Source organism: Tripterygium wilfordii, chromosome 7 (genome assembly GCF_013401445.1).
Source record: "Tripterygium wilfordii isolate XIE 37 chromosome 7, ASM1340144v1, whole genome shotgun sequence".
Taxonomy (NCBI): Eukaryota; Viridiplantae; Streptophyta; class Magnoliopsida; order Celastrales; family Celastraceae; genus Tripterygium; species Tripterygium wilfordii.
In genome coordinates this window covers 521,532-535,251 of record NC_052238.1, presented here as the reverse complement: position 1 = coordinate 535,251, position 13,720 = coordinate 521,532, and the positions used below count along the sequence as shown (strand labels likewise).

The following is a 13,720-nucleotide window of genomic DNA, read 5'->3' as shown; positions in this document are numbered from 1 at the left end:
AGCCTAACGGGCCACTTAGCCCATGGTCAAAGTCTACTACTTTGTATAGGCAGCTCACTGAAAACTTACATATTGTGGCACTGGTCTCCATAGCAAAACGGGGGATTAATAAAGTAAACTGTAAAAGCATCAGCTTCATGAACCATAAAATGTAGCAAAAAAGGGTAATTGAGAGGTTCGAACAAAGGTGCTCGTGTTATTATGTCCCTGTCAGTCCATGCTGCATACTACTTCCTACCTTCAAAGACAACTCAATCAAACAAACCAGAAACAAAATCGTCGTCTGATTCTTCTTCTGGTTCTTCTTTCTTTTCCTCCAACTTGGCTGCAGCTGGGGCAGCAGCAGAGCTAGCAGAAGCGGCTGGAGCAAATGCAGCTGCAAATTTGCTTGGATCCTGTAATAGTTTATAGTTCAAAATGAGTCTTGCCAGAAACAGCATTTGAAATGGACCAATAAGACAAAATAACAAGTGGGGATTCAAAAGCAAACCTTCAAATACTCTTTCACTTTCTCTGCCTGTTTGAATGTGTACTCTGTTTCCACTGAAATAGCGAGAACATTCTTGTAGGCGTTCATCAACATGTGAGGGGCAGCAGCAAGAGCTGGGAATGAGATTGCCAGAGATAGGGAAGAAACCATTGAGAGCCCTGCTGCAAACTTCTGGGCAAGATGATCTTCTGTGAGATCAAGCACTTCAGGATCAAAAACTGATCCATTATCATAAACAGATTGCACAACAAGTGCATACGAGAATGGCCGTATCCCCAGCTTAGCGAGAAGGGCTGACTCGGATGAGCCCACCTTGTCACCCTTCTTAATTAGTTCCACATGAGTCAGGATTTCCACTGTACCCTTGTTAATCTTGGTTGAGATGTTGAGCACCTGAAAATGTATATGTAAGAATATAACCGAAATAAAAAGGTACAAATTAAGGAAAAATGATGAAGGGAATTGTGAAAACCTGGAAGAAAGAAGTTTGGGAGGGATCCAGGCCTGTATTTCCAGGCGGAACAACAACATCAGTTGGAGCAACAAGACCAACACGGGCTGGAGCACCAATCTGTAGTATTATTAAGGTAGGCAATGTTACAATGGTCATGAAGTCATGCATCTTCAGCTTGCATGTGAGACAGATAGAAAATGAACTCCCAGCATGATTAATGTATAATCTTTCAAATATTCTTGTTCATGAGAACTTCTACAAGTGTATGGAATGCAATAATGAATTATCATATGTATACACGAATGAATATGTGCTTATACAATAATCAAGCATATTAGGGAACCCAATGTTTTTTGAGCATATAAAAGGTAATCAGAAAGTTAATTAAAGAAAAGCACCTAGTAAATCAAACAAATGGCAAATTACCAGCTATTCTTTTAAAATAGAAAACCAGAGATACAAGATGATATCGATGGAAAATAACCAGCTATTTTCAAAGAATATATTAGAAAAATTAGCAATTCAAAGTGAAAAGGTATCTGCAGAAAAATTGGTAAGAAATCTAAGTTGCAATTTGGTATATGTTTAGCTGGACCATAAATTCGCAAATATTACACAATCTAACCTGAACTACAAAATTTGTTCATAAATAAAATGTATAAAATGGACTAACATGGTATCAGTATTTTGCTATACCTTGTATTTGGCAACCTCTTCTCGTACTTCCTTCAGATCACCCTTGGTGAAAATCAATCCAACATTTCCCTTAAGTTCAAAGCATGCTTTAAGAGTGTAAGCAAGTTTAATCACGATATGGTTAATGTATAGGTTATTAAGAGTCAAGAAGTCACGGGATCATGTAACTCCGCGTACGTAAAGCGGTCATTCTCAGGTCAAAACCAAGAAAACTGACCAAGCCATTAAATGTTACAGGCAGTCTGGCTTTAATCTGTTGCGTTAAATAGAAAGCTTTTGTTTCATTCAATTTTTTACCAAAAAAAGGTACCGAAAAAGGAAGCCATAAAAGATTCAGATCATGTCACGAGAAAGATAAACCACAAAAGAGAACGGAAGTGCTTTCATCTACGAATGGAACTAGCCGGTTACTATAACAGCGAACGATACTTTACCTTTCTTACCATTTCTTGACTAACAAACAACCACGAACTAGGAAGCGAACACATAATATTCATATTATTTATTTTCTCTCAGTCATTCGTTTTCGCTGAATGCTTCTATAGCAAAAACTCTAATCTAAAATATCTAAGGGGAGTTTTCTCATAAACAGATCTACACAACATGCACAAAGAAGAATCGATAGTGAAAAAAAAATTAGACGAATAGAATATCATACAACAAGCAACGGAACGAGGTTGTTGAGAGCATCGTTTCCGGTCCTCTCGGCATGGAGCCTGACAGTCCGCTTCATCATCGTGTTTTTTCCCATCAGCAGCACCGAGTCGCCTCGTAAACCCTGTCGTATGTTCTGAATCTGGTTGGAACCAACATTATCGGCACCGACAATCAGGATCTGTGAGTACTCATCCATAAGACGGCAGAGCTTCTTGTCATAGTTGATCTTCTTTTCAGCTTTCGAGATCTTCTTCACGGCCATTGTTGTAGAGAAGAAAACACGGAAACCCTAGAAGTGACAGTGGTTGTGCTGAAACCCCAAAACGAGGTTGCATGGATTTATATAGATGTGGGAGATGCTTTTTGGGCTACAAAAGGGTCCAAGTTTGTGAGGGCCCACAGAATCGCAAGATCGGTCTTTTTCTGGGCTGTCTGTGATTTTTTAATTTATTATATACGTATTTTGTATCATTTTCTTATTTTGGGATTAATGTAATTTTTAATAATTTAAACCGATATATTTTGTATTTCTTAATAGCCCAATAGATTAAAAGCCCAACTTATTTTGTATTCCTATATAGCCCAATAGATCAAAACCCCAAACTGAAAGCAGCATCTGTCAACTCAAAAACGTGAACCGCTTATTGCACATGTGTGTGCCTGTATGTCAAGGAGGGGAGAGTAGAGGGGCTCTGTTTTAAGTCTCCGGCGGCTCCATTTCCGTGTGCACAAACTAGACGGCAGATGGTCTATGGCCATGGAGAAAACTCTAGCAATTAAACCCATTCCATTTTTCCCATCGACAGACCATTTCCCTGTAAATGTTTCCATTAACTTTTGCAGCAGAGTCTCGGTCTCCAGCTCAAGGTCTCTCGCTCTGTATTGCTCGAGCTCCCGTGTCGGTGCACTCAAATGCTCTGCTCAGTCGTCTTCGTCGTCATATGGTACTACTCATTTCGATTTGTGAAGTAGATGGTTGTTTAATGAGTCATGTCGAGTTTGTACCTGACTCGAACGCCGAAAAAGTGTTTGATAGATGATATATGATTTTTATTTTTACTGTGTGAGGTAGTAATTGAAGGTGGGAAATGAAAATGGAGTTTCGATGCAATTTAATTAGTAGGATTTAGTTTACCGGACGAGATTAAGATGTAGCACAGTTTAATGGACTGCCTGATTTCTGCTGTCTGAGTAGTTGCTGAGAAAATTCGAAGCAGAAAATGTTGTTGATTGTTGATCAAGTCTTTCGCTATGTTGTTTTTTTTTTTTAACTAAAGGATGACGAATGAGGATCTCGGTTATAATTTCCTGTTGATTTGGTATGTGATTAAATGGAAATTCACGCAGATGGGATGATGGCTTACTTGGGGTTCTTGAATTGGAGGCTTTGATTTCATTGATAATTCCAACTTCTGAAAAATACATGTATGGGATTTTAAATTATGTCATTCTACCCTTCTTGTGCTCAGCAAGTAAAAGGAGTGTTGAAATATTTGGAAACACAAAGTTTCAATGAAGTTACTTGCAAGCCTACTACAATGCATGACTGTATACTGTAAAGAATTGTTATTGAAATGATTTTGGGGATGTGAGATCATCTTATTTTTTAAATTTTTTTATCTAATTTGAGTGTTACACCATGTTCTATTTTCAATCACTTGTGTGGGTTTTAATCCATGTGATCTGATTGATCCAGTTGACCAGTCAGAAAAATTTAAAGAAGCCGCCAAGAAGGGGAATTTAGTTCCTCTCTACCGGTGCATATTTTCGGATCATCTAACTCCAGTACTTGCATATCGGTGTTTGGTTAAGGAAGATGATAGAGATGCTCCCAGCTTCCTTTTTGAGTCAGTTCAGCCTGGTTTGAATGCTTCTGCTATTGTAAGCTCCTTCTGGAACATAATTGCTTTTTTATTATTAGGGTATCCAAAACTATCGGTTTTCTTTCGGTATCTATGTTAGGGAAGGTATAGTGTAATTGGAGCTCAGCCAAGCATGGAGATTGTGGCAAAAGAAAACATGGTTACAATCTTGGACCATGAGAAAGGTCTTAGGGAGGAGAAGATTGTGGAGGATCCTATGACGGTTCCTCGTAGTATCATGGAGGGTTGGAAGCCCCAACTCGTTGATGAACTTCCAGAAATATTTTCTGGTAAGAGAACTATATTGATATTTGATACTTGTTTGACACCTTGACCATTTCATGTCTTCATGTACCTTGTTGCATTGTAATATGTTCTCATAGCCAAATCTGTTTTTATGTCCGGAAGAATTAGTTTCTTGAAACGTTGGTGTAATCTTTGCCAATGTCACGACTGTAGCTATAGCTCCTTTGCTATCCTTATTTTGCTTCTGATTTCTGAACCAACCAATGGGGGTTTTTAATTAGACTTTGAGGATTCATATGTTGTGTTTACGATTTTTTGTAGTCTTATCTCATTGGTAAAGAAAGAGTAATGCTGCTTGTAACAAAGCAATGAAACTGGATCAGACGTATTCAGATGTATGGGTTGTGATATGAAGCAGAGCACAGCTGCAGAAAGAAGAGCACAGCTGCAGAAAGAAGAGCAGAGTACAGCTGTAGAAGGAATAGCAGAAAGGAGAGAGTTCTCTCGTGTTATCTTATTCCTTATTTACCATACTTCAATATATATACAGAATTACACTTATTACTGTAATTACCATAGTACCCTTTTATACTTCTCATAACACTCCCCCTCAAGTTGGAGCATAGATGTTAATCATGCCCAACTTGTTACATATGAAATTAACCCGAGCACCAGCTAGAGCTTTGGTATGAATATCGGCCAGCTGATCATTGGTTCGTACAGACTTTAAAACAACTTTCTTCATTTGTACCTTCTCACGCACAAAGTAACAATCTACTTCAATATGTTTTGTCCTCTCGTGAAACACTGGATTTGAAGCAATATGAATCGCAGCTTGGTTATCACACCATAAGTTAGACCCAGCCTGCTGTCCATAGCCTAACTCCTTCATTAGTTGTCTCACATAACATATTTCAGCTACCGTGTGAGCCATAGCCCTATACTCTGATTCGGCACTAGATCGAGCTACCACCAATTGTTTCTTGCTCTTCCAAGAAACGAGATTACCACCGACAAACACACAATATCCAGTAGTAGATTTTCGATCACTTAGTGACCCTGCCCAATCAGCATCAGAAAATGCCTCAATCTGCACATGATTGTGATTTGCATATAACAAACCTAGACCAGGGGCACCCTTAAGGTACCGAAGGATATGTAAAACAGCCTCCCAATGAGGTACTCGTGGACTAGACATAAACCGACTCACCACACTAACTGAGAAAGCTATATCAGGACGAGTCACTCCAAGGTAATTCAATCGACCCACAAGACGTCGATATTGTTCAGGATCATCAAACATTTCACCCTCATCAGAATGAAGTTTCATTCCAACCATCATAGGAGAATCACATGGCTTCGCATCAACCATCCCGGTATCCTGTAGTAAATTTAAGACATACTTCCTCTGGGACAAAAATATCCCACGCCTACATCTGGCTACCTCCACACCTAGAAAATACCGAAGAGGACCTAGGTCCTTAGTTTGAAAGTGACGTTGAAGAAATGTCTTCACTGCAGATATACCATCTGTATTGCTCCCCGTAATCACAATATCATCCACATACACTACCAGTAAAATACTCCCTGCACTAGATTGTTGATAAAATACTGAATGATCTTTGGCAGACCGTCTCATACCAAACTTTTGTACTACTTCGGTAAACCGACCAAACCAAGCCCGGGGAGATTGCTTCAAACCATATAACGCTTTCTTCAATTTGCACACCAACCCCGACTCCCCCTGAGCAACAAACCCAGGGGGTTGCTCCAAATAAACCTCTTCATGGAGATTGCCATGAAGAAACGCATTCTTCACATCTAATTGATGTAAAGGCCAATCATAAGTGGCAGCAAGGGAGATAAGAAGACGAACAGAAGTAAACTTGGCCACTGGAGAAAAGGTGTCAGTATAGTCAACGCCATAGGTCTGGGCATACCCTTTGGCCACAAGCCTCGCCTTAAGGCGAGCAATAGAACCATCTGGATTAGTTTTGATAGTGTACACCCATTTGCTACCAATAGACCTCTTGCCAGGAGGTAGAGGCACGAGATCCCAGGTCTGATTCTGTTCCAAAGCAGACATTTCATCCTTCATAGCAGTGAGCCACCCAGGATCAGAAAGAGCCTCAGACACAGACCGAGGAATGGTAATAGAGTCAATAGCCATAGCAAATGTCCGAAGGGATTGGGAGATCCCTGCATAAGATATACCAGCAGATAAAGGATAAGTGGCACACTGACGTTTCCCTTTGCGAAGAGCAATAGGTAGATCAACATTGGACTGAACCGCGGGTGCAGGAGCAGAATCAGGATCAGGGTCAGGATCAGTCGGTAGAGCAGAAGATGGAGAGGGGACCACTTCCGGAGGACTCGAAGAAGGACAACGAAACACCGAGCGAGGGCCACGGGTATAGGTTTGCAACACTGGAGGTCTAGGACTTGGCGGAGGACCAAGAGAAGGTGAAGACGGAGCAGGTACGCTGACAAGATCATAAACAAGACATTCATCAAGATCTGGTGAGACTGATGATGAGGAGGAAGAAGAAGAATGGGAGGAAAAGGAAATCGACTCATCGAAAATGACATCAGAGGAAACAAGATATCTACCCAAGTCAGGAGAGAAACACCTATAACCCTTTTGTGTCCGAGAATATCCCAAAAACATACACCGCAAAGATTTAGGATCCAATTTCGTAAGATGAGGACGAATATCCCGAACATAACAAACACAACCAAATACTCGAACAGGGAGAGGATGAGGCACTTCGTGAGGAAATAAGATTTGATAGGGAATTTTGCCATGAAGAACAGATGATGGCATCCTATTAATTAAATAGGCTGCAGTGAGTACAGCATCACCCCAGAACTGTTTGGGAACTTTCATGTGGAACATAAGGGCACGGGCAACTTCCATAAGGTGGCGATTTTTACGCTCAGCAACCCCATTTTGTTGAGGGGTATCAGGACACGAAGATTGATGAATAATACCCTTATTTGACAAGAAAGTGGACATAGCTGTGGACACATATTCTTTCGCATTGTCACTCCGAAGAGTACGGATACATAAAGAAAACTGAGTATTAATTTCAGCATAGAAGGAACAAAAAATAGAAAAGAGATCTGAACGCTTTTTCATTAAATATACCCAAGTAGCACGAGAATAGTCATCCACAAAAATAACAAAATAGTGAAATCCAGATTTCGACATAACAGGACATGGACCCCAGATATCGGAATGAACCAAGTCAAAAGGAGCGCAAGCTCGTTTAACACTCCTAGACACATAAAACCTGCGATGATGTTTCGCAAATTGACAAGACTCACAAAACAGCTGCTTTAAAGAGGATAAAGATGGGCACATAAGCTTTAAACTAGGAAGAGCAGGATGACCAAGACGATTGTGAAGCTCCATAGGAGAAGAAGGACTTGACACGAACAAGGAAGAAGGTCTAACATCCAAGACGTACAATCCCCCTGAAGTAAGAGAACCTCTACCAATCATCTGCTTCGTAGACCGGTCCTGAAAAACACAATGATCATTGAAAAATGTTACTGAACATTTAAGTGCCTTCGTAAGAGCACTCACAGATAGTAAATTGAATGGGAATGAAGGTAAAGTCAAAACAGAATCCAATTGCAAACTAGATGTAGGAGATGCACTGCCAACTCCTTTGACTTCCACAAACATGCCATTAGCAACACGCACCGCAGGATACGACGATGTAGAGGAATATGAAGGATACCTGTGTTCCCAGTCATGTGATCGGAAGCGCCAGAATCAATCACCCACGTATGAGGAGAAACTGACATGAATGCCGAAGCATTCGTAGTAGCAGACGTAGTAGCGGGAGCAGAAGTAGATATCTGACTCATAAGACGAGAATATTCAGCCGCAGACAAACTCACTCGTCCCTCACTTGGGGACTCAGAATTAATACTCAAATCTTGGATGCCCATATCCATTCCAGAAACTACATTTGCAGAGCGAACCTGTGGTGGTTTGCCATGCAACTTCCAACACCTGTCACGAGTGTGACCCACTCCCCCACAATGATAACATGTAAATTTACCATCTAAACCCCGACCCCCACGGCCACCACGACCCCCACGGCTACCACCAGCATCATAAGAAGCATGACCAACTAATCCAGACCTCTCAGAGAGATCGGGGTTGAAAGAGGTAGGCCTAACCGAACGGTTAGCCCGTGAAAAAGCTTCTGTAAGGGAGGTCTCGCCACTAGCAAGAATCTGGGAACGTGCAGAATCATACTCAGACCTCATCCCACTAAGGAAGGCAATGATAGCCAACTTCTCTCGTTGTTGTCTCCTCTTTTCCAGATCTAAATCTAAAGACATCAAAGTATTAAACTCTTCATAAATGCTCTTGAAAGAAGCAAAATACTCACTAAGATTCGAGTCCTTTTGTTCAGGCCGAAAGAAAGATAATGCTACATCATAGAGTCGATTCATATCATTTTTTCCCGAATACAAAACTCCCAGATATTCCCATATTTCCTTCACAGTATCACAGTGTGTCACCAATTCAGAGACCTTCCGGTCCATGGAATTCAACAGTTGGCCATACAGCCGTGCATCATCACGCATCCACACCTTATAGTCAGTAGCATGATTAGTAGAATCAGGTGCTGTACCAGTAAGATGGTCTTCCTTATCCATTCCCCGAATGGTAACTTGGATAATTTTCCGCCAGTGTTGATAATTAGGACCAACCAGTCTCTGGTCAGTCAACTTGGTAGAAGCCGCAACCACCTCAGTAGATCCCATTTTGTGTTCTGTCTCACTCATAATAAAGTCTCAGTTGCTACACTTCCACTACCAAACAAAACTGAAATACAGATCAACACAAAGACCCACTTCAGAGAGCTGGGCAAACCATTCCAACACACACCAATAGCCCCATTCACAGCGGAAGAAGAAGACCAAGATGTGGATTTCCAGCAAGTTTTCGAACTCACATCCCGACAACGGCATGTCTACCAGCCATCATGCGTGAACAGTGCGCGCCTCTGCGATGAGGTCGATGACCTTCCGCCGGGACTCACTAACCTCCGACGAAGATCTTTGTAAGATGAGGTTTGCTGATCCGACCGTTGGATCAACGTAGATCGAGGAAATGAACAACCAGATCAGATTTTGATGAAGTGGACAACCAGCGCAGATGTCTACCAGGAAAGCTTCGATACCATGTAACAAAGCAATGAAACTGGATCAGACGTATTCAGATGTATGGGTTGTGATATGAAGCAGAGCACAGCTGCAGAAAGAAGAGCACAGCTGCAGAAAGAAGAGCAGAGTACAGCTGTAGAAGGAATAGCAGAAAGGAGAGAGTTCTCTCGTGTTATCTTATTCCTTATTTACCATACTTCAATATATATACAGAATTACACTTATTACTGTAATTACCATAGTACCCTTTTATACTTCTCATAACATTGCTCTTCCTGCAAATATCAAGTAGTCATGTGAACATCTGAGAGCAGAACACTGGACAACATCTAAGAATTAGGTGCTTGAGATGGTGTTTGATCTTTTGCCAATCTCATGAACTTCTTAAATTTTGTTCTTTCATTCTCCATATTCTGTTTTGAGCTTTTGGGCGCAGAAAGACTTATTAAGCTTATATGATTCATGTGTATTTATCTATTGCCGGTATCTCCCTGCTAGCAAATACTTAATTGTAGTGCTGGTATAAACCATTCAACGTAAGTTCTGTGAACAGGATGATTATGGTGTTGTTTAATCTAGTGCTGAAAAATTCTCTTCTTCACTAGGTGGTTGGGTTGGCTATTTCTCATATGATACAGTCCGCTTTGTAGAGAAGAAAAAGCTACCTTTCTCTAGTGCCCCGCCAGACGACAGAAATCTACCTGATGTTCATCTTGGTCTCTATGAGGATGTGCTTGTGTTTGATCATGTAGAGAAGGTACTTTTTAAGTTTATTAGAAAGCCATTTGGTTGTTCTAAATATATATATGATTCAGGATCTGGAATATTACTTAACACTCCTTTCTTTCCCAGTTTAGTGGTTGCCATATTATTTGTTCCATACTTATGAGTTAATAAGGGAGCAATTTATTCCTTGTTGACTGTGGAATTGAGTTGAATTTGATAAATTGTTTCTTTTGATGAATATGATTGCTAAGCTTTGGTAAATTTTTTCGACCACAGAAAGCCTATGTGATTCACTGGGTGCGATTAGATCAATATTCTTCTGTTGAGGAGGCCTTCAATGATGGAATGAAACGATTGGAAGTTTTTGTATCTAGAGTTCATGATATAATTTCGTAAGTTATAATTTTCATTTTTAAATCTTCCACCTCATTCATTTCATTCTTCTAAGTTCAATTTTAAAGTGAGTAATTGAGTGTCAATTTCAGACCAAGGCTACCGGCGGGGTCAATAAAGTTATCAACTCACCTTTTTGGTCCTAAATTGGATATGTCAAGCATGACAAGCGAAGAGTATAAACAAGCAGTATTGCAAGCCAAAGAGCATATTCTGGCAGGTGATATTTTTCAAATTGTGTTGAGTCAGCGTTTTGAACGAAGAACGTTTGCAGACCCATTCGAAATCTACCGAGCTCTGAGAATTGTCAATCCAAGTCCATATATGACTTATTTACAAGTTCGCTCCCTTTCCTTAGACTCTCAGTTTGAAATTTACAGGTGATGTTAGAATTCTGAACTACTGTTCTGTATTTTTTTTTGTGATCAGGCTAGAGGGTGCATAATGGTTGCTTCAAGTCCTGAAATCCTTACACGAGTAAAGAAGGTAACTATAGAAATAATACACAGAGTTATTGAATTCAAATTATAGAATTGGGATTGCTGTTCTTGTTTTCACACGATTTGGGTTTTTGTCATCAGAATAAGATTACTAATCGGCCCCTTGCTGGGACTTGTAGAAGAGGGAAAACCCCTAAAGAAGATTTAATGTTGGAGAAGGAGCTTTTGAATGATGAAAAGCAATGCGCAGAGCATATAATGCTGGTTGACTTGGGAAGGAATGATGTGGGAAAGGTTTGTGCCTCTCATATCAACCTAGCTACACTTTATAGTGGAGTGAAGAATTTGGATCATGTGGTCTTCTCTACCAAGTTTGTGTGATCAGTCATTTTCCAAACTTCTCCTGGGGGACTGGGCTTTGAATTTACTTATGATTTATGATCCCTTTCCGCAAATGCCCTTTTGAAGTCCTGCTCTAGTTCCCTCGTGCTATATTGCTACCTTGTGATGCTGGGTTATTTTTCATTGAAACATTACCTAAGCTTCTTTCATGCTTGTTAGAGCTCGCCATTTTTATTGCCCATACTTCACTTAGATTGAAGTCTGAATTCCCCATCAGAAGATACTTTGAGTTATGTTTTCATTGGGGATCGTGTTTTCCCCCTTTCCTTGGGGTGGGGGGCTGTGTGAGATACAAAAATTAGCATCATACGCGTAACTTGTCACTTACTATATCTCTGTGGATATATATACTCAAGGTAGGGCTGTCAATGCTCAATGCAGGTCTCTAAACCTGGTTCCGTGAAAGTTGAAAAGCTTATGAATATTGAGCGATATTCTCATGTTATGCACATTAGTTCAACGGTATGTACTCTTTGTTGCAACAAATTGTTGATTTATTAATTATTCTACATTTTGCTATTACTGCATATCTTAGTCATTCACTACTGCTCAAATGCACGCGACTACTGATCTTGCTTCTCAAAGTCTTGTCTGAATTTTTTGAATATCACTATTTTTGGAAAGGGTTTTTTTAGATGAATATTGACACATGTTTTTTATACAGAATTGTGAATATTAGCCTCTTCACATATGATTATGTGGGGTAAGGTCCGCGTACATAGCTTCCGTCGCCGACCTTGCCCATTGCGGGAGTTTGTGCACGAGAGTTGTTTACCTTTATTCTTGTTAGATTTTTGTGCTCGTAACCTCTGAAATCTGAATGCTTGAGTGACCCGAGGCAGCATACATGGTTGTCTTTGCAGGTCACTGGAGAGTTGCTTGATCATTTGACTAGCTGGGATGCTTTGCGTGCAGCACTTCCTGTTGGGACAGTTAGTGGAGCACCAAAGGTTTTCATCGGCTGCCTTGCTATAACTGGATCCATGTTTTCTCTGTTTGGAAGTAAAAAAGATATATTCATTCAAGATATCATATCATTAGCATGCAGCCTGTGGTTACCTTCTTATATTGAAATACATTCTATTCTTTTCAGAAAGGCAATTTTTGTGATTTTTTTTTGTTGCTGCTGTTATAATCATTTTCCCCCTTCTACAATACAGGTGAAAGCCATGGAATTAATTGATCAGCTGGAAGTCACAAGGCGTGGACCATATAGTGGAGGATTTGGAGGCATTTCATTTTCTGGTGATATGGACATTGCACTTGCTTTGAGAACTATTGTTTTCCCAACCAGCACTCGCTACGACACAATTTTCTCATACAATAATATAAGCAAGCGTCGAGAATGGGTTGCACACCTTCAAGCTGGTGCTGGTATTGTAGCTGACAGTGATCCTGCCGATGAGCAGAGAGAGTGTGAGAACAAAGCTGCAGGTCTAGCCCGGGCCATCGATCTTGCAGAGTCATCATTCCTCAACAAAGACTAATCGAAAACATCCATCTAGTTTTTTATGTTCTGAATGTAATTGCCAGTATCTCTGCTTGTGCTTTTCTTAATGATTATCGTATCCTTACTTTGGTTAACTAGCCGTATGGATAGAGAGTTCGTTCCTGGATCTGAATTCTTAAATTGTTTTTTCGATGCTTTAAGTTACAACACGAAACTAGTCTTAGGTTAGGAGGGCGCACCTTCAAATCTTTGTTTCTCACGGGGTGCGTCGAAGACCAATTTTTTTTTTGGTTGCACATAATGGTCACAAATATGCATCATGTTTTGGTTGAAAAGGGACTAAAATTCAGGCCTCTTCACAAGGCCTGGTTTAGAATTCATTACTATACTGGGCAGATCGTTAATTAACCATTGAAGTTTTTGATTCATAGCTCCCTTTTAACTATCCAGGAGAACAAATTAAACACGGACACAAAATAATAAAAACAAATACATGTATGATGTAGAGTGTTGTGGATATGTAAGGAGAAAACAAATATATATATATATATATATATATGATGATGATGAATTTTCGATGATGTTCCCATACAACATATCATGTAATCGATCTCAAATTTTTAGGACAAAAGTTCGGTTGATGATCATTATAGAGTACTGTGGATGGGCCAGTGAAGGCCCAACTTACGAAAATCGAAACCGACACGAAAAGGA

General features: G+C 40.2%; 3 protein-coding genes across 3 annotated transcripts; 1 reads left to right on the top strand and 2 right to left on the bottom strand.

The window, feature by feature from the left end:
- Positions 1–150: 150 nt before the first annotated feature.
- LOC120003091 (60S acidic ribosomal protein P0-like) lies at positions 151–2,583 on the bottom strand. The gene is made up of 5 exons (XM_038851998.1): positions 2,299–2,583; positions 1,641–1,709; positions 963–1,061; positions 491–883; positions 151–395 (listed from the first exon to the last, which is right to left on the bottom strand). The coding sequence occupies exons 1-5, from the start codon at positions 2,557–2,559 to the stop codon at positions 252–254; spliced, it is 966 nt and encodes a 321-aa protein (XP_038707926.1). The 5' UTR covers positions 2,560–2,583; the 3' UTR covers positions 151–251.
- Positions 2,584–2,936: 353 nt separating this feature from the next.
- Positions 2,937–13,211, top strand: LOC120002320 (anthranilate synthase alpha subunit 2, chloroplastic). The gene is made up of 11 exons (XM_038851043.1): positions 2,937–3,241; positions 3,994–4,178; positions 4,260–4,449; positions 10,201–10,352; positions 10,598–10,713; positions 10,807–11,053; positions 11,144–11,200; positions 11,296–11,448; positions 11,938–12,018; positions 12,420–12,506; positions 12,717–13,211. The coding sequence occupies exons 1-11, from the start codon at positions 3,049–3,051 to the stop codon at positions 13,041–13,043; spliced, it is 1,788 nt and encodes a 595-aa protein (XP_038706971.1). The 5' UTR covers positions 2,937–3,048; the 3' UTR covers positions 13,044–13,211.
- LOC120002321 lies at positions 7,828–10,181 on the bottom strand. The gene is made up of 2 exons (XM_038851044.1): positions 8,152–10,181; positions 7,828–7,928 (listed from the first exon to the last, which is right to left on the bottom strand). The coding sequence occupies exons 1-2, from the start codon at positions 9,212–9,214 to the stop codon at positions 7,900–7,902; spliced, it is 1,092 nt and encodes a 363-aa protein (XP_038706972.1). The 5' UTR covers positions 9,215–10,181; the 3' UTR covers positions 7,828–7,899.
- Positions 13,212–13,720: the final 509 nt, after the last annotated feature.

Bases quoted from the DNA above. Each gene is read 5' to 3' on its own strand.
- LOC120002321 (XM_038851044.1), bottom strand. From the start codon at position 9,214: ATGAGTGAGACAGAACACAAAATGGGATCTACTGAGGTGGTTGCGGCT. The intron at 7,929-8,151 runs GTATCCTTCATA...TGTGTTTTTCAG, and splicing joins TCACATGACTGGGAACACAG to GACCGGTCTACGAAGCAGAT.
- LOC120003091 (XM_038851998.1), bottom strand. From the start codon at position 2,559: ATGGCCGTGAAGAAGATCTCGAAAGCTGAAAAGAAGATCAACTATGAC. The intron at 1,710-2,298 runs GTATGATATTCT...TTTGAACTTAAG, and splicing joins ACCTCGTTCCGTTGCTTGTT to GGAAATGTTGGATTGATTTT. The intron at 884-962 runs GTTTTCACAATT...ATACATTTTCAG, and splicing joins CCCAAACTTCTTTCTTCCAG to GTGCTCAACATCTCAACCAA.
- LOC120002320 (XM_038851043.1), top strand. From the start codon at position 3,049: ATGGCCATGGAGAAAACTCTAGCAATTAAACCCATTCCATTTTTCCCA. The intron at 10,353-10,597 runs GTACTTTTTAAG...TTTCGACCACAG, and splicing joins TGTTTGATCATGTAGAGAAG to AAAGCCTATGTGATTCACTG. The intron at 11,054-11,143 runs GTTCGCTCCCTT...TTTTGTGATCAG, and splicing joins CATATATGACTTATTTACAA to GCTAGAGGGTGCATAATGGT.